At 42.5% G+C, this 25,863-nt stretch overlaps 1 protein-coding gene across 1 annotated transcript; it reads left to right on the top strand.

The window, feature by feature from the left end:
* The first annotated feature begins 261 nt into the window (after positions 1-261).
* LOC116619815 (adhesion G-protein coupled receptor G4) lies at positions 262-24,911 on the top strand. The gene is made up of 31 exons (XM_032385016.2): positions 262-676; positions 3,942-4,013; positions 4,159-4,319; positions 4,961-5,491; positions 5,679-5,948; positions 6,187-6,305; positions 6,689-6,747; positions 7,509-7,657; positions 7,947-8,033; positions 10,013-10,107; positions 10,862-11,062; positions 11,326-11,394; positions 12,071-12,185; positions 12,869-13,021; positions 13,459-13,522; positions 13,887-14,016; positions 14,433-14,476; positions 14,674-14,815; positions 15,795-15,898; positions 16,793-16,898; positions 17,601-17,751; positions 18,026-18,095; positions 18,528-18,597; positions 18,886-18,977; positions 19,566-19,713; positions 20,616-20,657; positions 20,756-20,869; positions 21,067-21,282; positions 22,258-22,521; positions 22,845-23,327; positions 23,727-24,911. The coding sequence occupies exons 1-31, from the start codon at positions 510-512 to the stop codon at positions 23,727-23,729; spliced, it is 4,491 nt and encodes a 1,496-aa protein (XP_032240907.1). The 5' UTR covers positions 262-509; the 3' UTR covers positions 23,730-24,911.
* The last annotated feature ends 952 nt before the right edge of the window (positions 24,912-25,863 follow it).

The raw sequence follows: 25,863 nt of genomic DNA, 5'->3' as shown, positions 1-25,863 counted from the left end.
TTTTTATTGTATAATTGTTTTCTCGAGATACTATCGCTGAACCCTATTTCCTTGTATTATTTTACATAGATCTTTCTCGATAAAACAAACACTTGTGCAAAACTAATTCATGCCCTATTTATGTAAAATGTAGCTGACTATTGTACTAGGAATGTTAGCCTCCCCTAGTCAGTCCCATGGCATTCAGTTTGAATTCCCAAGCGGTCTGTAAAAATACGTAAACAGTCTTTAAAGACGCCCACGGAGCCAGCTGAAGCTATTAGCATCTCGTATGCAAATGAGGCATCGTTCTCAAGTAGGAACTATCCCTGCTTTGCGTGATAATAACAATGTAGTACAATGTAGTTTCTCGGACTAGCTGCTTACGAGGCGAATTTAGTACCGTGCGACACAATGCATAAATCTACAGCCAATTTATCACGGAGGGCATTTTATTAATGTGAGAACTGTCTAGATCGTTTTACAAATCTGGTTTTGCCGTCGAGTTCGTGTGTATTCTTGCGTGCAATATGGCTGATTTAAGGGCTACAATAATTGGAACGCTTTTGTGCGTATTCACCGTGGTTTACGGGTGCCCAAGCGACTGCAAATGCACAAATTTATCACAGAATTCTACTATTGTACGCTGTACCGGGAAAGATTTGGCCGGCGACTTTCCCGCTTCAACGTCAAATCTGTAAGTTTTATTCGATTTCTGTCAGCATTCTCGACTTTTCCTTGTTCTTTGTTACAAAAAGACTCGTAACACGTGCTACAAGTCAACTAAATAAACGCCAACATACTATTCCAATATATAATACTAAGCACTAGTACACGACTTCACGCGTTTATTGATTCTCTCGAGATGTCGTTTTGTCATAGACCACGGGAACGGTGTTAGATTTCACTGTTCCTGTTTACTAACCATATTCTACAATGTTGAGCCTAGACTCTATTAATTGTCGCGATTTCTAAGCGTTGTTCTATCCCCTACATCAGCATTTTAAGGATAAATAATGCCTGCATAAAGTCTAAATCGGCGACAGATTTATAATGTTGTAGAAATATGTTTTTGTAAGTAGACGCTCGTTGTATTATCGGGATATCTTTATAACTCAAGCGAGAAGGGGCACCGGTTGAGTGATCTACAACTAAGTACATTTCGCTTAGGAAAAAATAACAACCGAGAGGTACCTCTTTGCAAGGACTATTTAAACTGTTTTTTTTATTTTTTTATTATATTTTATCGGAATGGGAATGCTACATCCTCATTTTGCTATTTGATTTAGCTTGAAACCTGCTTTCAGCGTCTGATATAAAATCTAAGCCTTATAATTAACTATCCCTGACCATTTGTCATCCCTTAATGGAGATCAAAGAAATTGTACATCTTTATTTGGATTTCGTAAATCTTGTTAAACGCTCGCGCGATCGGACATAATCATTGAAAACTCGCCTTAATAAGCAGTCGAATATAGCCTTTTCCCGTTTATAGCTTCCAAAATATTTCAAGAATTATATTTTGCTTATTCCGGTCAGCAATAAGTGAATTTTCACGGAGGATTCTGGTCGCCTTGTTTCAGAGAACTATAGATGACAGCCATTATGTGGCGTCATTTTCGCTCAGATCCACCGCCCTTGCAGCAGACTACATCTATACTCTTTCCCATGATACTATAAGTGATTGCTCTTGAATTAATATATTCGTGGTTTCTAATCACATTATTGTGTGATGCTTTGTCAGGAGCCACGAGCTCTTTGTTGTATCAAGTATTTCGCATATTCAATACAATTTCAATTCACTCTTAGAACTGCATGATTCAACTGTTCCTCGATCTTTTAATGAGCAGTAAAAAATCTTTTAAAAGCTCAGTGAGGAAGCGTTCTTTTACATAAGCAAACGTTTTTAGGAATACCAACCAAGATTGTTTACAGTGACAGGAAATTCACTGACGACGTGCTAAATGGTTTATAAGCCAATTAAACAAAACTATGTACTTATGATAATTTATATTAGAACTACAAAGCTGGATAGATGTTATGCAGAGCAAGAGATTAACGTTCACTTATTAATGAAAATCGCATCGCGTAAAAATCTGCTGAGCAAAGATTTGTATCCTCCTGTGTAGATCAGCATGAAGCTTTATTTGTTGCTGTTTGGGTTTTATAGCCAATTATCTACTAATGGAGCTTTTATTAAGATTCAGTCTTAGCAATTTTTATCGAGACACCGGAACGCCAAACTTGACGGCTGGTTGTATAACTAGTGACCAACTTATTATTATTTCAACTAGATGGCTTCAACTAGCGCGAGACATTTACTAGCGCAGTGGGTTGCCGCCTTGTGGTCGTGTATTGTAGACAAAGCATAGGCTTCGGCATTAAAGGATCGCATCTAAAGCAGCGCTTTCAATTGGTGTGTGCAAATGAGGAGATTTTGGTTCAAAATACTTGTGTTGTAGCCACGAGGTCGCGACCATAGATCCTCGTGTTTCTTAGAAATGAAAGGGATGACCCCCAAACAGGAACTTCATATAGATATGAGCCGTGGTTATGCAACGATAACGAGTATTTCGGTAGATGGAAAAGTATTGTCGTACCATAGGCGACACTATAAGACGCTTTGCCTGAGACTGTCTGAAGGTATATCACAATGTCAGCCACGCATTACAAGGTATAGCGCAATGTCAGTCACGCATTACAAGCTATAGCGCAATGTCAGTCACGCATTACAAGCTATAGCGCATGTCAGTCACGCATTACAAGCTATAGTGCATGTCAGTCACGCATTACAAGCTATAGCGCAATGTCAGTCACGCATTACAAGCTATAGCGCAATCTCAGTCACGCATTACAAGCTATAGCGCAATGTCAGTCACGAATTACAAGCTATAGCGCAATCACAGTCACGCATTACAAGCTTTAGTGCAATGTCAGTCACGCATTTGCAACTTATAACGCAATGTCAGGCTCGAAGATTGCGAGTGTGCGCACAATATCAGTTAAGTATTGCAAGTGTGCGCGCAATGTCAGTCAAGTATTGCGAGTGTACGCACAATGTCAGTCAAGTATTGCGAGTGTGCGCGCAATGTCAGTCAAGTATTGCAAGTGTACGCGCAATGTCAGTCAAGTATTGCGAGTGTACCCGCAATGTCAGTCAAGTATTGCGAGTGTACGCGCAATGTCAGTCAAGTATTGCGAGTGTACCCGCAATGTCAGTCAAGTATTGCGAGTGTGCGCGCAATGTCAGTCAAGTATTGCAAGTGTACGCGCAATGTCAGTCAAGTATTGCGAGTGTACCCGCAATGTCAGTCAAGTATTGCGAGTGTACGCGCAATGTCAGTCAAGTATTGCGAGTGTGCGCGCAATGTCAGTCAAGTATTGCGAGTGTACCCGCAATGTCAGTCAAGTATTGCAAGTGTGTGCGCAATGTCAGTCAAGTATTGCAAGTGTACGCGCAATGTCAGTCAAGTATTGCAAGTGTGCGCACAATGTCAGTCAAGTATTGCGAGTGTACGCACAATGTCAGTCAAGTATTGCGAGTGTGTGCGCAATGTCAGTCAAGTATTGCGAGTGTACCCGCAAGGTCAGTCAAGTATTGCGAGTGTACGCACAATGTCAGTCAAGTATTGCGAGTGTGCGCGCAATGTCAGTCAAGTATTGCGAGTGTGCGCACAATGTCAGTCAAGTATTGCAAGTGTACCCGCAATGTCAGTCAAGTATTGCGAGTGTGTGCGCAATGTCAGTCAAGTATTGCGAGTGTACCCGCAAGGTCAGTCAAGTATTGCGAGTGTGCGCGCATCTTCAATAACGCATCTATAAGGGTGTGCGCAATATCAGTTAAGTATTGTAAGTCAGCGCGCAAAATCAACAACGCAATTGCAAGTAGCACAAAATAAGTTTCAGCTTCCGCTCCATGTCGTCATTTTGAGATAACCTAACGCTGATATTTTTCCTTTAAGATTGCTACTGAATGACAAAATTAGCAGCGTTCCATGGGATCGCATTCGTTCTTTAGAACGACTAAAATATTTGTAAGTATTCACGTCTTCCCTCTTCTTTACCCAGATCTCGTTTCGTCTCCATCTCTCTCCCCCATCCTACTCTGCTTAGCTTTGCTCTACATTCGCTTCTTCTCTATCTCTTCTCTTTTGAAGCCTTGGCTCCTTTTTGTCTCAGAAATTTAGACGAGCTTTCAGTGCCGTGCGACTGTAGTTATCATGAATACTGGAGTGCGCTTGTGCGTAATGGAAAAGTCAATGTATCAGGCGTGTGTGCTTCTCCTGAGTCCCTCGCGGGCGTGAGGCTGTCCACAGCGGGAGATAGGATAACCACGTGTAGTAAGTACATACATGTAGTAATATGCATGAGTCGGAACAACGTTACCTTTGTAGAACGGGAGCTCCCATAAGCTCGTGTTGAGTCTTTTTTATGCCTTTATGTTTTTTTTTTCACACGACAAACGGGATGATTAAGGGGAGCCTAGTGCCTGTGTCTCTCACCACAGGTTTCCCGGTCGCTCTATAGTGCCTGTGCCTCTCACCACAGGTTTCCCGGTCGCTCTGTAGTACCTGTGCCTCTCACCACTGGGTTCCGGGTTCGATTCCCGGTTCCGACGTGTGTTGAGTTAGTTGGTCTCGACTTTGCTCCGAGAGTTTTTCTCCGTGTTTTCCGGCTTTCCTCCCTCCACAAAACCAACAATTTCGATCTTAGCAGTTATCCGTGGTCAGACACGAGTTGTATGGCGGCTGCCTTAAGGGCCCTCCCATGACTTCAACTCGACCACGTCGGAATCTGCGCGCTCGTGATTCAGCATCTAGCTGCGATGAGAGTAATTAGTTAATTCAATTTATTTATCATTCAATTCATTGACACTGCTATATACCTATTGATTTTTAAAATCATTTTGAATTCTTTCTTATTATAGTTTCGTTGTCCATAATTGTTCATTTTACCATTCAATTCATCATCTTTTTCTTAGAAAATTCGGTGCATTCTAAACCCAGTCCATCTCGGCCAAGCCTCAACATAGCGCCATCATCCACCTTAACTCCATCGACCGCTGGCCATACCATTGATATTCGTTCAACGGATCATGTTCATTCGCGTGCTCAGGAAGAACAAATACCAACATTATCTACACTAAAAACAACCGCAACATCCACGTCAACCACAAAATATATACCTCCACCTCCTTCTCCTCCTACAACAACAACAACAACAACACCCGAGACAACAGCACCTAGGACAACAACACCCGAGACAACAACACCCGAGACAACAACACCTAGGACAACAACACCCGTGACAACAACACCTAGGACAACAACACCCGAGACAACAACACCCGAGACAACAACACCTAGGACAACAACACCCGAGACAACAACACCCAAGAAAACGACTGCAGCTAAAAAAGCACCATTACCTGTCACTCATGCGACCACGTCACATGCTCCCAGCACTACAGAAAATCCAACCACTGCTCGGCCGGCAACAACAAAAGCCCCAGGTATTTCTATTTTGCAATAAGGACCTGTAGAAACGATATGTCTGGGGAGGTGATGATGTTGATGATGATCATGATGATGATGATGACGATGGTGTTGATGATCACGATGATGAATATGATGGTGATGACGATCTGATTATAACAAAATAATGATGATCAAGACAATAATTATGCTGTTTTCTTACAGGAGCAGCTCGTGTAAGCCTGAGCCTGCTGACACCAGATCCACCAATCGGGTCGCTAGCCTGGGTCTTTTGCAAGGTCAGCGGTCACCCCTCACCCGAAGTCGTCATGATGCTTAATGGGCAGCCTGTGGATATGTTAGAGGGCGTGACATACAACCGTCAATCAAACGGAGTGGATTTGAAATTCGTGGTGATGTATGACTCCGAGGTGACGTGTAAGGCCGTGAATGGACTGGGACGAGACCGGACCGTCATGAGAGTCAGCATTGACCGTGAGTATGTGATAGACTAATGGTGATGATGATGATGGTGATGGTGATAGTGTTGATGATGATGATGGTGATTATGATGATGGTGAAGGCGACGCTAGTTATGATGACAATGATTATGGTGACGATCATGAGACATATTGATAATGATACTGGTGTTGCTGGTGATGATAACGATGATAATTATCATCTTGTGTTCTCCCATTAGAAAACTATTAATCTAGTTTCCATTGTCCTGCAGAGTCGAGTATAGCGTATTTACTGATTCAAATGCGCCTTATCAATGAGGTTTACACACCCAGACTCAAAGACCGCACCTCGAATGAATTCACTTCATTGGAGAGAAAGATATCTGATGCGGTAAGATTAAGATTCTACAAACTTACCTTCTATAGCTGTAGTCCTTATTAAGATCACCACCGCCAAATCGATTTTCTTGAATCTTTTATTTGTTTTACACTACCATCCCTAAAAAAATATACGAACTGAAAGTGAATAAAATAAGTTTTCACACCCGCGTCATGCATTTAATGGGGTCTGGGCCACGAAGCGTAGCGAGCAACGGGTTCACAACGGTTTCGAGGAAATTTTTCACTAAAATGATTATCAATCGTTTGGATAACAATAAGATATTTTACATCATGTACATAAACAAAGAACATGAAGCCTCTACTTAGCAGGGAGAACTTCGCCGCAGTCCTTGTCTAAATATGTTTAACAGTGCCTTCTTTACCCGTTTACAGTTTGCCTTGACATTTAGTGAGTTCGTCGGTTACTACGGGATAAGTCTCGCTACTGTGGGGTAAGCATGCAATGATTTGGGGGCTGCACAGACAGAGCAAAAAAATGGCATAAAATTTTCCAATTCTCAGTATATAAGCTCAATATTCCGCATACAAGGAGTTCCTCTGACCAAATTCTTAATTCCAAATTTTAAAGAAATTTAGAAGATATGAAATTTAGATATTAGCGAGCAAAGTTGGCTTAGTTGCTGATCAGAGCTCGACTTCTCCTTAAAAACGAGGAGAATTTATATTTTAAACATTTAGCAATTGCACTTCAAGCCTCATATCTCGAAGACGAAGCCATTAGAAAAAAAACACATTTTGATATGTTGATTTATATAACATAAGGAACCTCTATGCAAAAAATTAAGCTTACCGAAGTTAACCAGACCTTATTTTGGGAAAGCATTGCATTTTTTTTGCTCTGTCGGCTGCACACTTTAACGCCTGATAGGGGAAGGTTAGAGCACTTGGCAAAGCGACCTCTCATCACTGCGTTCCAGGTTCGATTCCTTGTTCCGAAGAGGGTTCAGTTACCTGATTCTTGTCTTTGCTCTTTCGGGTTCCCGGTTTCCCTACTTCACAAAGCCCGGTCTAATCTGTCTGTTCAGACATGAGTCGTATGGCGGCTGCCTGAAACGCCTTCTTTTGCCTTCGACTCTACCTCGTTGTATCTGTGCTTTCATAATCCAGCATTCCAGCTGCAAGGGCGGTGATAAGCTTTTCAAATTCATTTATTTGTTAGGAAGCAGCTTTATGGTTTAGCTTTGCTTGCCAGGTCCGGCTCAGTGATCGCTGATGTGCTCGTGAAGACTGCGAACGCCTCGGAAGCCGCCGTGAGAAAGAGGATCGAGCAAGAAGTTGTGGACGCCAAGCTAGGCCCTCTGGCTGTCGATCGGTACTTCTACTCATTCCGGACATCAACAGGTACGTTTCCACGACAACCGGATATCCACTGGTACGCTACTATGACAACCGGATATCCACTGGTACACTACAAAGATTACTACCGGACATGGACAACCATAAGGAATCAAGTAACTGCTGAGGAAGGGGGAGGGTACGCTGTTGAAGATATCAAATAAAAAAGTACAATAATTTGTCATTAATTAAGAAACGACACATCGGCGGCCAAGGGGGTGTGCGACTACCATACGCAACCACCCCCCCCCCTCCAGGATACGCGCCTGAATAATGGCGCGATTGATTGTTACAGCGTGTCAAGGGGAATATCTTAACACCACGTGGCCTGACGTCATCCCTGGGCAGACTGCAGGCGCCGAGTGTCCAAGAGGAGCCAAAGGTATCCCAAGCCAAATATCCCCAACCCAAAGGTATCCCACGCCAAATATCCCCAACCCAGAGATATCCCACGCCAAATATCCCCAACCCAAAGGTATCCCACGCCAAATATCCCCAACCCAGAAATATTCCACGCCAAATGTCCCCAACCCAAAGGTATCCCACGCCAAATATCCCCAACCCAAAGGTATTCCAAACCAAATATCCCCAACCCAAGGGAACCCAAGCAAAATATCTCTAACCCAAAGGCTAACACTAAGAGCATCCCATATTCCTTTTCCTTTAGCTATCCAAAGATTTCTTAAAAACTTTTTTTAACCGCCTTATCACCACATTTGATATTACACGTCCTCGCACGTGGACTCTAGTACTCACCTGTGCATGTCACAGAATGTTACGTGTAATTTAATTTATATCATTTAGTTATTTTATCCTAAGGGCTGTGCCCCACATGGCACTCCGTTGCGTGTATGTTACGTGCAATTTAATTTATATCATTTAATTATTTTATCCTAAGGGCTGTGCCCCACATGGCACTCCGTTGCGTGTATGTTACGTGCAATTTAATTTACATCATTTAATTATTTTATCCTAAGGGCTGTGCCCCACATGGCACTCCGTTGCGTGTATGTTACGTGCAATTTAATTTATATCATTTAGTTATTTTATCCTAAGGGCTGTGCCCCACATGGCACTCCGTTGCGTGTATGTTACGTGCAATTTAATTTATATCATTTAATTATTTTATCCTAAGGGCTGTGCCCCACATGGCACTCCGTTGCGTGTATGTTACTTGCAATTTAATTTATATCATTTAGTTATTTTATCCTAAGGGCTGTGCCCCACATGGCACTCCGTTGCGTGTATGTTACGTGCAATTTAATTTATATCATTTAGTTATTTTGTCCTAAGGGCTTTGCCCCACATGGCACTCTGTGTCCCGGTGCACCTTCCCTTTCAAGTTAACGTCCGTTTTGCATGTCTATGTTTTGTATTGTTGACTCAATAAAGTTGAAAGAAAAATTCAAGCCAAAGGGCATTGAACTTTTGTGTCCTCTTAGGATATTTTAAACAGAGATTTTAAAAGAGATTTAAAGAAAATTTCATTGAGTAATGATAAAATATGTCACTATTTCTAGGAATCATGCTAACAAATCACTTACACTAACGTAGTTTTGCCAAACACTGCTAACTGAAAATTACTAGAGCAAAAACAGCTCATTTTAATGTATCACCTCAACGACCCGCTAGAGAAAAAAGAAATCCATAATTATGCCCAAGCTTAAATAACATATACACTTATACAACCTTATAAACGAGGTGTACTGGATATTCGGCATCCCTTATCAAAGTTTTAATTTATCCCGTATCAGGGCTCAAACCATCCGTACACACTTTAACACTCTTGCAGGCCTGCCACTCAGTTCATGTTTTTATCCTTAGACACAAAGGGTCCATGCACACGTGCGTGGCGGTTGCGTCACTTCTGTAGGTCAATCTAGGCTCCCAAGAGACCAAAGGCGCATAGATAGACCTCAATATTTTTCACCCTACGTCACAGCGAGCTGTGTGTGGCGTAACCGTATAAGACTTAGGTCTTAAGGGCTAGGAACCTGGTTATTGCCTCCCTATTAATGCGCGGGTACCTCGGTACCTGTGTGTTACACAGTTCGCTAGATAGCGGTGTTGGGGCCGAAATCTCCAGCCTAGCCGTAAAGCTATATGCTGCCATACGGTGTTTCAGCGCACGTCTGGATGTATGGTCTATTTTTTTCCTTTTCAAGCCGATTACCCGATGTTCGATCCTCGGCAATGGCTGGTAGCTTTTTTTTTCTTTTATTACTTTTGTTACCTCAAAATAATTTAATCATTTCTATTTTTTTAATTTGTATCCACATCCCCCGCCATTTCTTTATGTGAAATTAAAAAAATCACTTGCATTGTATAGTATACTTATGATATACCCTTCTTATTGTCCAGGTATTGCCCGTCGCATCTGCACGTCTGACGGCTCTTGGTATTACCCTGATTTCTCACAGTGTCAGAGTGACCCGTTTATTGAGCTCAGCAAGCAGGTAAGCACAGCCGATCTGATGATAGACATGGGGTGAGACACCCTGAGTGCGCAGACGCAGCTTATGATCGCTCATAGAAATGGGACATAATCAATAGCGGGGGCGGCCACACCCCTACTGGTATTTTCCTTATAATTTTTTTAAAATATTGGGAGGGGCACAAACCCCCTGGTCCATGTGATGCCATAAAGAGCATTTTTCTAAGGTGCATGCCCCTACCATTTTTTTACTGCCTTTTTCTTTGACAAACTTATCGATAAAACTGCCTTCTTAGTTATTTGTGTCTGTGTGAGTCAAAAAGTCAAATGTAACAGCCCCTCCCTCCTTCATCACTGTGCCAACTCCTAGATCCGCCCCTGATAATTCAATTTTATCAGAACCTTGAGCATCTCACGGCCAGGAATCGTGTCGCTATAATAATTTAGATAATTTATATAATCTTAGGGTATAGCCTGGGGTATATGTTAAAGTGAAGAAAATTATTTCAAAGTTTCAAAAATTATACAGGAATGCCTGTAGAGTTAAAATTTGATATAGAAAGTGATTTTAAAAAAGGGCCTTTTGATTAATTGAACAGCTTCCATTAACGATATCTCGATGGAAACACCACATATGATTACTGGTATATTGCTTTTGAAAGACTCACAAATTATTGCTGCAGAATTTAACAATTCTTGCTACATATTTTTTTACGCCCATTCATGGAAATTGCTCGATATTCTGTTGGGATTTATCTAAACTTTTTTTTTTCAAGATGAAAGATGCGACAGCAGAGGAGGACTCCCCTCATATGGTTGCCATGGTGCTAGTGAACGCTACACGCATGACCGTTAGCAACGAAGACCACGCCCTCATGGCGGGTAACGCCCACTTAGTTGCCGGGGTCCTAGAAATGCTTGTGCGGTACACCAAAGAGAAGAGAGACGACATTGCGCTTAATGAGGACGAGGCTAGGGTATGAGAGAAATACCTTATTACTTGCCCCTCCCCTACTAAGACTAGATATGTCTACATTATGGAAATAAGTAGTAGGTCCGAAGCTTCGGCCTATTTTGTGTATGTGTGTTTTTACTATGGTAGCTTCCCAAATGAATTAATTTATTCATAATTAATTATTTTTTATTAATTAATTTATTCTATCTGAGCTGAGCCTTTAAAATAACTTTGAGGTTGTGATTTTTTTTTTTGTAAACTAATCTGATACCTTGAACCGTACAGGAGGTCATTCGCATCGCGAGCAACCTTATCAACAAGAATAACGAGCAAGAACTTATTGTAGCGCAGAAGGTGAGACTTGATTCAGATATCGGATGGGCGTGTACTTAGCAGAACTTCGACAGAGTAAAAAAAAATATAATTCTAGGATAGAAACTTTTAACCCAATAAAAATGTTGGCCTTACAATTTAAACCTTCAATATACTAGATCTTAATAAAGAAGTTCCACTTTCTCTAGCACCAATTTCACAACGACGCGCAATTACACAACATCGTGAGTGACAGGCCCATAGGTACGAAGAGGGCGTGGCACCCTTTTGGACTGTCCCCCTCCTCCCTCACCGATTCCCTGGTTTACGCGACTGACAGGAATAGAAATGAGTCGAGCCAAGGGCGGTTAGGAAAAGAGTTTGTAAGGCTAAATCCTGATAATAAACTACGAATTTCCCTGAAATTTGGCTGGAATTTACCTTGTTTGCGACGCGCTCTCCATGTTTGAGTAGAAAACCCGGTCAAGTTACGTTGCGTAATCCGAGCTACTACCCCGTGACGCGCGAACTGTCCCCGACGCGCTAGCCGAAACGTGCCCGACTAAGAAAAAATATTTTTCTTATTAGAGGGGAAATCAGAGGGAAAATCGTCGTTTTTTTTTTCAGAATTTAGCCTAACAAACACTGTTCCCACCGCCCTTGTCAAGACGTTGTATTATTTGTGAATTTATAACCACCACGCTTAAATGCTTCACAGATGATCCAGACAGCGTCACTCTTGCTGCATTCGCTGGACGAGTATGGCCTTCAGTCAGCGGTAGCCATCACAAGTTGGACAGAAAGTCTAACCTTCATCATAGAGGAGAATGTGGGTGAGTGAAACGACAACAACAACAAAACAAATATAAGGACACCAACAACGACAACAAATAGACGGAGAACAACAACAACAAATGCAAGGACACCAATAACGACAACAAATATAAGTACAACAACAACAACGAATGCAAGGACACCAATAACGACAACAAATATAAGTACAACAACAACAACGAATGCAAGGACACCAATAACGACAACAAATATAAGTACAACAACAACAACAAATGCAAGGACACCAATAACGACAATAAATATAAGCACAATAACAAATACAAGGTTAAAAACAGCAAAAAAAGTTTTCGGTTCAAATGACAGTTCTACAACCGGAAGTTACCATTGAGCGCAATATAGCTTTACCAAATGCAGGAAAATATTGATAAATCATACGATTATCCATTTAAGGCCATCAGTTCTGGACTCTAGCCTCGCTGTATTAATCACCTTTATTCTTACAAATAATGAGTAGCCATAAGCACCTTTTTGGATTTTAAAACTACCGTTTGGTATTCGCCGTTTGCACTGAAAATGTTATTTATTTCATTTACATTTATTTGTATATTGTTGAATGACTTTTGTTTTACAAGTGTATTTGTATGTTGAATTACTGTAATTATATGTTAAATGACTGTATTTTACATGTTATTGATATATTGAATGACTGTTGCTTTACTAGTGATGGGTGCAGGGGTCGTCCACCCCGCAAATATCACAAAAGACATCACATTCCCTGACTATGACGTCAAGGAGTTGGACGAGGTGCGAAGACAATGGAAATATGCAAGCTTCTTGGTCATCGACGAGGTGGTGCTGAGGGAGATGAAGGATGGTGAGGACCGTTGTCGACCCACCTCCAACTCCCCCTCAAAACACATACAAATGCTTTACCCTCCCACCCCTCCCTTCTCCCAGCCCTTCTGAGGGATGGGGTAGACCCCTATCGTCACCCCTACCCTTACCCCTACTCCCCCTCCCTCTCCAACCAATACACACTCTTCACTACCCAACCCTCCCTTCTCCCAGCCCTCCTGTAAACTTCCTGGTCATGGATGCGCTGGTGCTGCGGCAGATGAGGGATGTAGAGGACCCTCATCATACTCTCTCTAGCCTCCCGTCTCTTATAGACATTCCCTGTATTCTGTCCCTACCTTGTACCCGAGTCAGGCTATTACCTGATTACTGCATCTAATTTATCACCCTTTGCAAGTGTCAAGTCCCAACAGACTTACATTCAGTGTTTTACGACCTTTCTCTTGTTTCTCTCAGTCAAAAGGATCAAAGTGGCCGGATTCATGTACAAGACTCTGACGAGAATTCTATCAGCTGAGAGGTACACACAACCTTACCATGCCTTAGCCATCCCTTACCATGCCTTTGCCATCCCTTGCATTCCTTACCATGCCTTGGCCATTCCTTGCATTCCTTACCATGCCTTAGCCATCCCTTGCATTCCTTACCATGCCTTAGCCATTCCTTGCATTCCTTGAAACCTTTTGGTAGATACCCTTAGTAAAGGGCCTGAAAAGCTCCGCGTAAGGCGACAAAAGGGGGGGGGGGTCACTTTTTAGTCTCTCTACCTTTTAAAGAGTAGCATTATTTGCATAATTTTTATTCTTTATTTGTGAGGACTTATCCAGGCATTTGTAATGATCTACTGTGTCTTTATACCACGTGACTTTGCTTTCCGTTGTCAGCGCGTACAGCGAAGTGGGCCACGGCTTCGAGCTTAATTCAGCGGTGATCGCCATGGGCATGGATCCTAAGCCCAAGGAGAAATTCTCGGAACCCGTCATTATCGCGTCGCGGAATCTGGACAGTGTGGAGGCACGTTTGGCTTTCAATTTGAGAATGAATTTCCCATATCAATCAATGGCTGTCGTTTTTCTAAATGTTCTAAAAAGAGCATGGGCCGAGCGCGCGGGAGACCTGTGAAGTTCTAAAACGTCAGGGACTAGGCTCTATTTCCAAGATGGCTGCCAGCAAAATCGTAGTAAACACGAATTCCTGCAAGTTTACGTGGAAATTCTTGACTTACCAAGCTCTAGAGCTATAAAAAAGCGAAAAAAATTGACTGAAGCGGACTCCCAAATATGGTATGTAGTGCCTTATAAGGAAATGACCGAGCGAGCTAGAAAAACGACAGTTTTTAAAAAAAGATTGACTGATATGATCAATTTTTCAACTCTAGTTTCGTGCCCTTGACAAATACTTTTTGACAAGAGTTTGTTATGTATTTTCAGGTTGACGGAGAACAGCCAATATGTGCGTTTTGGGATTTTAATCTGTATGTACTATTATAGCAATGCTGTTCTCTAGATTAGTATGTCATTCTACGATTGTAGCTAGAGGTTCTTGCCGATTTCGAAGCCGCAGAGTGTGCCCATGAATAACAATACAATTGATAGTAATGCTGATAACTATTGATAACTATACTGTAACACTGTAAGCTTGGTATAACTTGTGTGTTTTGCTTTGGTCAAGGAATCCTCCCCATGGGGGGTGGAGTGAGGAGGGCTGTTGGTACACACACTACAACACGGAGAACACCACGTGTCTGTGTGACCACGTGACTAACTTTGCAGTGCTACGCGAGAAGCCTGTGGTGATGACAGGCGCACTTACGGTAAGTTTGCACAGCGGTCTCGTAGTGATGACAGGCGCACTCACGGCAAGTGTGCACAGCGGACTCGTGAATAATAAAACCTGTTGCTTTAGTGTAGGGATATGTAGGCAAGTAACTATGTGACCATGTCAGCATTCAGCATTCTTGTGTTCATTGTATCAGACCTTGTGATGTCTGTACCCGACTTTGTACTGTCTGTACCTGACTTTGTAATGTCTGTACCTGACTTTGTACTGTCTGTACCCGCCCTTGTACTGTCTGTACCTGACTTTGTACCGTCTGTTCCTGACTTTGTACTGTCTATACATAACTGTGTGCTGTCTGTACCTGACTTTGTTCTGTCTGTACCCGACTTTGTGCTGTCTGTACCTGACTTTGTGCTGTCTGTACCTGACTTTACGCTGTCTGTACCCGACTTTGTCCTGTCTGTACCCGACTTTGTGCTGTCTGTACCCGACTTTGTTCTGTCTGTACCCGACTTTGTGCTGTCTGTACCTGACTTTGTGCTGTCTGTACCTGACTTTACGCTGTCTGTACCCGACTTTGTCCTGTCTGTACCCGACTTTGTGCTGTCTGTACCTGACTTTGTTCTGTCTGTACCCGACTTTGTGCTGTCTGTACCTGACTTTGTGCTGTCTGTACCCGACTTTGTGCTGTCTGTACCTGACTTTACGCTGTCTGTACCCGACTTTGTGCTGTCTGTACCTGACTTTGTGCTGTCTGTACCTGACTTTGTTCTGTCTGTACCTGACTTTGTGCTGTCTGTACCTGACTTTACGCTGTCTGTACCCGACTTTGTGCTGTCTGTACCTGACTTTACGCTGTCTGTACCCGACTTTGTGCTGTCTGTAGCTGACTCTGCGCTGTCTGTACCTGACTTTGTACTGTCTGTACCCGACTTTCTGACGTCTGACCTGACTTTACGCTGTCTTTACCTTACTACGTGGTGTCTGTACCTGACTTTGTGCTGTTTCCCCAGGGTAAGCCCATCGAGCCCCCCTTCCTGCTCTGTATTCTGATTGGCTGTATCGTCATGGTGTGCTTCTGCGCAATCACCCTGTTTCTTCTGATCCTCGCCGCGTGGTAAGTACGATCTTGAGCCCGCGATAGTTTGAGCTTACAAACCCAGGAAAGCCGCGGCAATCGCACTAGTATACTGCCGGTAAGGCGAAGGCAACCTCAACCCATAAACGACAAAAGAATCTCCTAGAATCTGCACTATCTAACAGGCCATCCGATCTAAATTTTCAGTCACGTCTTCGAATAAACTTTCAAAAAACACACCGCATTCACAATTTTGAAATATCTTTCGCGTTTTCCGTTAAAATTTATCGAAATAATTGTTACGTAATTGACTGACGTAATTGACTGACTGATGACATTGCCGCCAAGCTCGGTGATATCGGCTGTTTTATCTGTGGCGGTTGAAGAGAGGAGACAATAAGCTCGGTGATATCGGCTGTTTTATCTGTGGCGGTTGAAGAGAGGAGACAATAAGCTCGGTGATATCGGCTGTTTTATCTGTGGCGGTCGAAGAGAGGAGACAATAAGCTCGGTGATATCGGCTGTTTTATCTGTGGCGGTTGAAGAGAGGAGACAAGAGGGCAAACAAGATTATGGCTGCCGCGTTCTTACCAAAAATCGTGCGTTGAGCTACAGTACTACAGTACAGAAACTTATAATTTCTGCTGTAAATTAAACGGCTTTGGTATTCCAGAGCTGATAAAATCTCAAAATACTATGAAAGCGTGCCCCCGTCCCTCTACCCCGGATATTGCAATTTGCCTTTGTCATTGTACCCCCCCCCCCCCCCCCCAATGAAATATTTGTTTTTGGCTCTGCAGGAGACCCCCGTCCTCCCAATTAAAAAAAATCATCCATTTTTAGGTTACCATAGATAATACATGTTTTCGGTACATGGATTCTCGAGTGCAACCTTATTTGAAATAGGCGTAGATTGATATGGTGTATTTCTAGGAGAATGAAGCCAGACCGCACATGGGGGATGCACATGTTTATCTGCGCAACTCTCATCACCGCCTTCGCGCTTATTATCGTTGGTCTCTACACCTACAACGACATCGTAAGCGTAAACGTAGCGTAGCGTAAACGATATAGGGAATCAACGACATCGTAAGTAAATGAAATAGGAAATCAACAACATCGTAAGAAAACGACATAGGAAACAACGACCTCGTAAGTAAACGACATGGGAAATAACGACATCTTAAGTAAACGACATAGGAAATAACGACATCTTAAGTAAACGACATAGAAAACAACGACATCGTAAGTAAACGACATGGGAAATAACGACATCTTAAGTAAACGACATAGGAAATAACGACATCTTAAGTAAACGACATAGGAAATCAACCTGTGAGTAACGATGCTTTCGGCAATTGTTCACTTGTTCTATCTTATTCATTTCTTTTAAGGGTTTTTCTCCCGGCCTTAGTTCACTTGTTCTATTTTTATTCATTTCTTGTAAGGGTTTTTCTCCTGGCCTTGGTTCACGTGTTCTATCTCTATTCATTTCTTGTAGGAGTTTTGTAATCTGCCCCGGCCCTTGTTTACTTGTTCTGTCTCTATTCATTTCTTGTAGGAGTTTTGTAATCTGCCCCCGGCCCTTGTTTACTTGTTCTATCTCTATTCATTTCTTGTAGGAGTTTTGTAATCTGCCCCCGGCCCTTGTTTACTTGTTCTATCTCTATTCATTTCTTGTAGGAGTTTTGTAATCTGCCCCGGCCCTTGTTTACTTGTTCTGTCTCTATTCATTTCTTAGGAGTTCTGCAATCTGCTGTCAGTACTTGTCCACTATTTCTACCTCTGTGCCTTTACGTGGATTCTGTCGGAAGCTGTGTACATGCATATATGGAGTTCTCACAACGGTCCAAAGAAGCGTTACTGGATCGGCTACATATTCCTCGGCTTTGGTAAGTAGGGAATCTTATCTAGTTATATCTGTCTGTACCTGACTTTGTGAGTTTTTTTTCATATCTAGCTACTATCGTTTTTTAGTGTGGATTTACATTTGCAAGTCTGGTGATCAGGATTCGAGCCTTAACACGCTTAAAGAAACTATTATGATAATGTTGTCCATGCCCTTAATGCTTGCACTAAAAAAATTGCAACTCCAATTTCGAAAAATATGTCATTTATAAAATATCTTTGTTCCGCCACCGGATGACATAATACTTTTCTTGGCAGCTGTTCCAGTCATACCAATGGCAGTCACGTGGGTTCTGGTCGGAATCAACAGGTTCGACAGCCCGTGGAGGTGAGTAGCCACGTGGGTTCTGGTCGGAATCAACAGGTTCGAAAGCACGTGGAGGTGAGTAATCACATGGGTTCTGGTCGGAATCTACAGGTTCGAAAGCACGTGGAGGTGAGTAGTCACGTAGGTTCTGGTCGGAATCAACAGGTTCGAAAGCACGTGGAGGTGAGTAGTCACGTGGGTTCTGGTCGGAATCAACAGGTTCGACATCCCCTGAAGGTGAGTGGGTTCTGGTCGGGGTCGATACTTAAACACCGCGCACTCCGTGCTCAAAAAGTCGCACAACACATGCTACACAACTACCCTTGTCTGCTACCTAAAACATTATGATCTGGGGTTCTCCAACGAAAGGCTGGAAAGAGTTTAGATTTCGATCAGTACGTTTTAATGTATTAATGATCATCGCTCTGAACTGCTACGTATCTTTATCAACAGCTGTTGGATGACCCTTTTCCCTGGTTATTTGGTTTGGGTGTTCTTCGGGCCAGCAATCTTCATAACTTTGGTAAGCACACAATTTTAGGCATGAGGGGTCTACAAAGTGGATTGGAAACTTAGCCCTCCCATACAAATAGGTGATCAAAATCGTTGTAAAATAAGGAACTTATGAGGCTTTTTCGTTGAAAGTTTTAAACAATTATTAGCATTTTTGACGTTCGAAAATGTCAAGATTTTCCCCCGGGAGTTCATGCGTCTATTATTATTATTATTTATTTTGAGTAAAAAAGCTGGACACAAGAGTCCATGATCTCGACATGAATAACATTGTCAAATTTGTCACTTGGGATTTCAGATCGCAATGTTGGTTTTCCGCGGAGTGTGGAAAGTCGCCACAGGTCCGCTCAGAGTACCGCTCAAAACAACTTACTGGAGAACACGTTTTCGGTAAATACCATATGGTCATGTTTCTTGCTAGCAACCTTGTCACGCTCTCTCTCAGTAACCCTGTAACGCAGCTATCCTATCACGCTTCCGGTCAATAACCCTGTCACGCTTCCAGTCGGTGCCATTAACTGGCTTCCGATGAGCATCGCTGTCACGTTTTCACCTCATTAATACTGTCACGCTGTTACTATCCTGTCACGCTTCCCATCAATTACCCTGCCACGCTTCAAGTCATTGACATTAACAGGCTTTCGATTTGTACCATTGTCACGCTTTCTGTAAGCACCCCTGTCACGCAGCTATGCTCTCCGCTTCCGGTCAGTATTCCTTTTCACGTTTCGTGTCAAAGCCATTGTCATGATTCGATTAGCACACCTGTCACCCTCTTACTCTGTGCCCCTGTCACGTTTCCCGTCAGCATCATCGTCACGCTATCACTTAATCCCTAGTCAGCATTCTTGTCTTCGTAGTGAAGCTTTAGCTTCATATACATGTGATGATCATGTGTTCTTTAGCGTGCGTGCACGTTGTAAGATCATGCGTTCCCGGTGATCATGTTGTTGATCAAGTGTTCTACTTATTCCACAGAGTACATGTCCGTTACTCTATCGCGATCTTGATCATGCTGTTGATCACGTGGTTAATGGGGCTACTCGTCGTCACGTTTTTCCAAAAGGTCACGTGGCTCATCGGTCTTATCATGTGTATTCTATTTGTGCTTTGCTGCGCCGTTACCGTAAGTACCGTAATATGCCCAGGCTGCACATACCCTATATGCACAACCTATATGCACACCATTTATACACACCCTATATGCACACCATTTATACACACCCTATATACACACCATTTATACACACCCTATATACACACCATTTATACACACCCTATATACACACCATTTATACACACCCTACATACACACCCTATATACACACCATTTATACACACCCTATATACACACCATTTATACACACCCTATATGCACACCATTTATACACACCCTATATACACACCATTTATACACACCCTATATACACACCATTTATACACACCCTATATACACACCATTTATACACACCCTATATGCACACCTTATGACACTAGACACTACATGTACACCCTATTTGCACAACCTGGAGACACACCCTAAATAAACATATACATACCCAATACAAGCCCTGTATACACATCTTATATGCACACAATATATGCACGCCCTGTATGTACCATTATTGACCGTATGTGTGTATATGTACTGACCCTATATGTGCCATTAATATATAAAACTGGGGAACCTCGCAAGAACAAGGGATTTGATTGGTTGAGAAACTCGGGATAAAATGCAATACACACCTCCTAGGAGGTGGATTGCCCCGAAATCAAGCAAAATGGCGGGTGTAACAGCTGGTTTGCAAGTGTTTCCGAAAAGAAAATTGCTCTAAAGCTCGTTTTATATACTAAAACAATTATACGATTTCCATTTCGGCTCTCGGTAGATATTTCGTCGCTATCCACCTCAATGGAAATGGTATAATTGTTAATTATTGACCCTATATACCCTTATTGGCGCTATATGTACTCGTATTGACCCTATATGTAACATCATTGACCCTATTGTTTGCTGACCTCTTGCAGGGCTTACTCATTCTAGTTTTCTACTGCATCATGGACAGACAGGTAATAGCGGCACCTTGCGATCTTTTTGCAAATTTATAATGAGGGAATGTGGATGGAGAGTTAGGGCAGGAACTGACGCATGCGTGATTTTCCACCAGTTTGACGATGCTATTCGGGAGTGCTGTTGTTTGTGTTGCCGCGGACGACGTGGAAAATACTGGGTCAAAGGTGACGATTACTGGGAACGAGAGCAACCGGAAGAGCAACCACAGGTATACCATTAATATATAGTGATGATAGTCTCCAGTAGTGATGAATCATCTAAGAAATGCTTTTTATATTAATTTTGAGATCATTTTTGTTTGCTTATTTTATCCATTTGTGTATTTCTCACCTCCCCCTCCCCCTTCCCCCAAAAAAGTCAAAATTTATCGAAAATTGATTCAAAACGATTTATTTTTTTTGATAGGAGGAAGCCGAGGAGCTAATCGCCCCAGAGCCCGACGTTCACGAAATAGCGAGGAAGCCTGTAGAAGAGCCTCTTATTAAACTAGAATCCAGGCCCCCTATAGACACGTCCCAGGACTCGATAGACGATCCGCTGTACGAGCGCGTCAGAAGGCCTGGGGAAGAGACTCCTGTTGAGCCTTTAGAGGAAGAACCGGTTGAACCGGTTTACGCCAAGGTGAGAAATCAATGAAAAATAAATCTAACGCGACATACATGCTCGGAGACCCAGGGCACTCCCCGAAGGTTCTAGGCCGAAGAAAAAAATTACCATGAGCATAGTCGGTACTAATAGCAGCACTAATAGTCGTGACTAATACACGCACTCTTATTTATTCTCTTGTATGCAAGGAGAGATGTGAGATGATGTGAGAGATGTGTTGATGATGTGAAAATTCCGTGACTATTTATATTTATTGTGTGAATTATCCTATTGATTATATTGATAAAAAACTTATAGGGGTTGTACCATGCTTATTTCGTGGTCCACGTTATTCATTATTGATTAAGAGATGGAAGTTTGTCTAAAAAACACACCTGGATCGTTTGCGAGTCTCTTTCCTTTCTCGTGTAAGCGAAAATAAGGCCACGCAACAGGCAATAAAAAAAAACACTTAGATGCAAGCGCAACGCACGTCATTTTTAGATTCTCGCACGTCATTTTTAGATTCTCGCACGTCATTTTTAGATTCTGGCACGTCATTTTTAGATTCTCGCACGTCATTTTTAGATTCTCGCACGTCATTTTTAGATTCTCGCACGTCATTTTTAGATTCTCGCACGTCATTTTTAGATTCTCGCACGTCATTTTTAGATTCTCGCACGTCATTTTTAGATTCTCGCACGTCATTTTTAGATTCTCGCACGTCATTTTTAGATTCTCGCACGTCATTTTTAGATTCTCGCACGTCATTTTTAGATTCTCGCACGTCATTTTTAGATTCTCGCACGTCATTTTTAGATTCTCGCACGTCATTTTTAGATTCTCGCTGGAACGCAGGCGCAAGAGAACGCAACTTCCTGATTTTCTTGCGGTTACGTTTTTTGTTTGGCGAATCCTCAATTGTGTTGCGCATTTCTGCTTGGTCTTGCGCTTTAGTCCCCGACAGTCATCAAAATTGCCATAATGCAATCTTCCTTTAATCTTGTACAGGTTAACAAGCATCGGCCGGAGCCTGAGGACGAGGTCGACCCCTTCCCTATCGCGAGACCAGGTTCCCCTCGATTCCTGCGTGGACTCACGCGCGAGGAGGTCATCCGGATGGCCAAAAAGTCGGACGCATCCAAACGTCACTTGCGCGATTACGAGAGCCCTAAGGGAAGTCGTGATGACGTCAGCGAGCACCCGACTTACATGCTGAACCAGCAGGAGCTAGATGAGGAGTTGCGTCACTTCCGGTCCTTCTTCGCTGAGCAGGTAGGCATAAGGTTCTTATACAGCGACAAGTTCGAATGACGGAGACCAATGGGGCTGGAAAAAGTGTTTGTTATATGGAGATGTCCTTGGAGTTTGACTAAAGAATTTAAAAGTTATATTGTGGGTGTTTATTTCTTATCAAAGCATCCTGAACTCCATGTGTGCTTCAAAGCAAATCTTTTGGCATCAAACGCGTGCTTTCTTATCAAATCACCCAGCATCCAATGCGTACTTTCCTATCAAATCACCCAGCATCAAATGCGTACTTTCTTATCAAATCACCCAGCATTCAATGCGTACTTTATGCTAATTTTCTTCTTCAGAAAAAGCTCCATGGTGACGAGCCCCCGCCTACCAGTACCCCTAGGGGTACTCCCCTCGGGACGCCGTTACCGCGGACAACCAGCCGCTCTTCAAGTACGTCGTCAGTGAAAGCGAAACGCGTCGTCAAGAAAAAGAGACGTTCGCACTCGAGTACCGCCTCGTCTGATGGGAAGCCATCCAGGGATGAGACCACAGAAGAGCACGTGTTTGAATTCGAATCGCACACGAGCGAGGAGACCCACGTGACGACAAGACAAGAACCAACGGCAGAAGAAGAAGAGGAAAAATCCCCACCCCTTCCCCCACGCTCGCCGGAGTTGTTAGCAGAATTGGAGTCCAGCTCCCGTGATGCAACGCGGGAGCAGGAGAAAGAGTTTGTTAAAGATGATGATGATGATGACAGCTTGACAGATGTCTCGTTAGATAATTTAGACAGCGATGATGATGACAGAGGCATAGACGGGTCACGTCCGACAGCAGTGGTGAGTGGTGGTGATGATAACGACGATGATGATGTTGATGATGATGATTATGGTGATGGTAATGATGATGATGATAATAATAACAGAAACATTGCTAACTAAAGTACTGATGACGAAAACGAGTATTGTAATGATGACGATAATTATGATGGCGGTGAAGATAATTTTGATGATTATTATGATGATGGTGGTGGTGATGGTAATAATTAAAGAGACAGGGACGATGATTATGATGACGATGATTATGTGGACGATGATTATGATGACGATTATTATGATGACGATGATTATGTGGACGATGATTATGTGGACGGTTATTATACAAGAAACACTTAAGATCACATGCACAATTATCCTATTATTCATCCCTTATCCTTTTATTTATTCCTTTTTTTTCAGTAATGAGCCGTAACCAACGTAAAAGAGGGCGTGGCTAGCACGTGGTTCAGTCATCACTTGGGGTACCCCTTCCCTAGCACTCAGCGGAGTATGAGTTGACCAGTTATAGAAACTCCACCATTTACAAGTGGACTCAGTAGACAAGATAAGGCTTGTTCTTTCTCGTGAGGAACATCTACCTTCGTGTGGAATCTGAGGGAATTCTACCTTGAGTGAACTATTGAAGAGTTATGCCTTCTTCTTATAAGATGGCTCTAAATCCAAGGGGAAAGGGTTACGCTACAATGACGGACCGAGGGGAATATTGTTGTGTTCCCGACCCCGAATTCTATACCCCAAACGTTTCTGTCCTCTAACTAAGAGTTATCTTTCTAATGCAAAGTCGTGAACCCCAAAAAATAAAAAAAATTACCTCATTCAAAAATTGGTCGGACCACTCCCCGTCATACAAATATAAAAGAACCCCCACCCCCTGGGAGTTTGTTCTTGATCTAGGCCCTAGGACGATATGGTAACCAAGGGCTGTGTGAAAAATCTACTGGTTCTCGAATAGACGTTATGTTAGAATATTTAAAATAAATTTTATGTAGTATTAGATACAATTTATATAATTTATAGCCAGGTGAGGAAGGTTCAAAGTATAGCTAAAAGTATACTAAATCATAGTAATTGTGATGTTTTTGACTTTTGCGTCGAAGTTTTTATGAATTCAGCTCGCTCCTGGACATAACTTGACTGTAAGTGGACAGCTGCAGGTGATCCACAAATATTTGCAAAGGCTTTGTCCTTTCTTAGTTTATTTCAGGAGAATGAATATTTGCGATATACGGCTTTTCATCCTTACTTGATATAGTTTAAGCCTAGATAAACGGCGTATTAATATTTGTAAGTCTAAGGCTTCGTCCTTACCAAGTTGAGCTTAGAGTCGCATTTTCGTAGTTCGGAGGATATTGCGACGTTAGCACACCGTAATTGAATTAATGAGAAGCTGGACCCCACATTTACTGTGGAATCGGTCAAATCTCAACTGAAGACTCGCCGTTTAATCTAGGCTTTAGAAATAAAGGATAATTATTAGTTAGGAACTCAACAAGTTTTGTCAATTAACATTAAACATAAATAATATACCTCATACATAATCCAAAAGTAATACAGAAATCTAGAGTAAATATATTACAGTTCGTATCGTGTCTTTTGTAATTTATAGTAGAGAAAAAACGTCACTTGTGGTCGTATGCCCTATTCCACAAGTCAGACCGTTATGCAATTTACAGCATTTCATAATCAAACCCTACTCCAATTAGTGGACGCAGCCTCTCCTGCCAACCCCTCCCCCTTAAGGCAGCCTCTGGTTCCAATCGGTAGGCACAGCTATCCCCCCCAGCAAATCCTGGTTAAGCACCTGGCATAAAAAATATGTCTAAAATTTGGCTATTCTTATAAGAAAAATTTCAAAAATGAAAAGCCTGCAACAACTCAAACATGTATATTTTTTCTATTGTAACTCTCTCAACAATATATGTACAGAAAATGTGTTTTAGGGTGAAGCCTCAAAATGCGCCCCTCTTAAATTAGTGCTCCCTCTCTTAAGGTGTGAAATATGAAAAAAGCAACCCGTTTTAACGTGCCTCAAAAGTGCAGTAGAAGACAGTTTTCCAGTTTAAAACAAATTAAAGTGGTCTAAACCTGTTGTTTATAATATGAAAGGAAAAGGGTGTACCCAAGAGGTTTGTCCAAGAGTTTGTCCGGTAAGGGGCATATCAAAGGGTTTCAAAGGGAGAATCCAAGGGGTTTGTTCAAGCAAGGGGTGTGTCCAAGATGTGTGTCCAAGGGGTGTGTCCAAGATGTGTGTCCAAGGGGTGTGTTCTAGTGGTGTCCAAGATGTGTGTTCTAGGGGTATGTCCAAGACGTGTGTTCTAGGGGTGTGTCCAAGATGTGTGTCCAAGGGGTGTGTCCAAGATGTGTGTCCAAGGGGTGTGTTCTAGTGGTGTCCAAGATGTGTGTTCTAGGGGTATGTCCAAGACGTGTGTTCTAGGGGTGTGTCCATGATGTGTGTTCTAGGGGTGTGTCCAAGATGTGTGTCCAAGGGGTGTGTTCTAGTGGTGTCCAAGACGTGTGTTCTAGGGGTGTGTCCAAG

Source organism: Nematostella vectensis, chromosome 8, assembly GCF_932526225.1.
Source record: "Nematostella vectensis chromosome 8, jaNemVect1.1, whole genome shotgun sequence".
NCBI classification, from domain to species: Eukaryota; Metazoa; Cnidaria; class Anthozoa; order Actiniaria; family Edwardsiidae; genus Nematostella; species Nematostella vectensis.
Note: the sequence above shows the minus strand (reverse complement) of the source record. Positions and strands in the feature narration are given on the sequence as shown.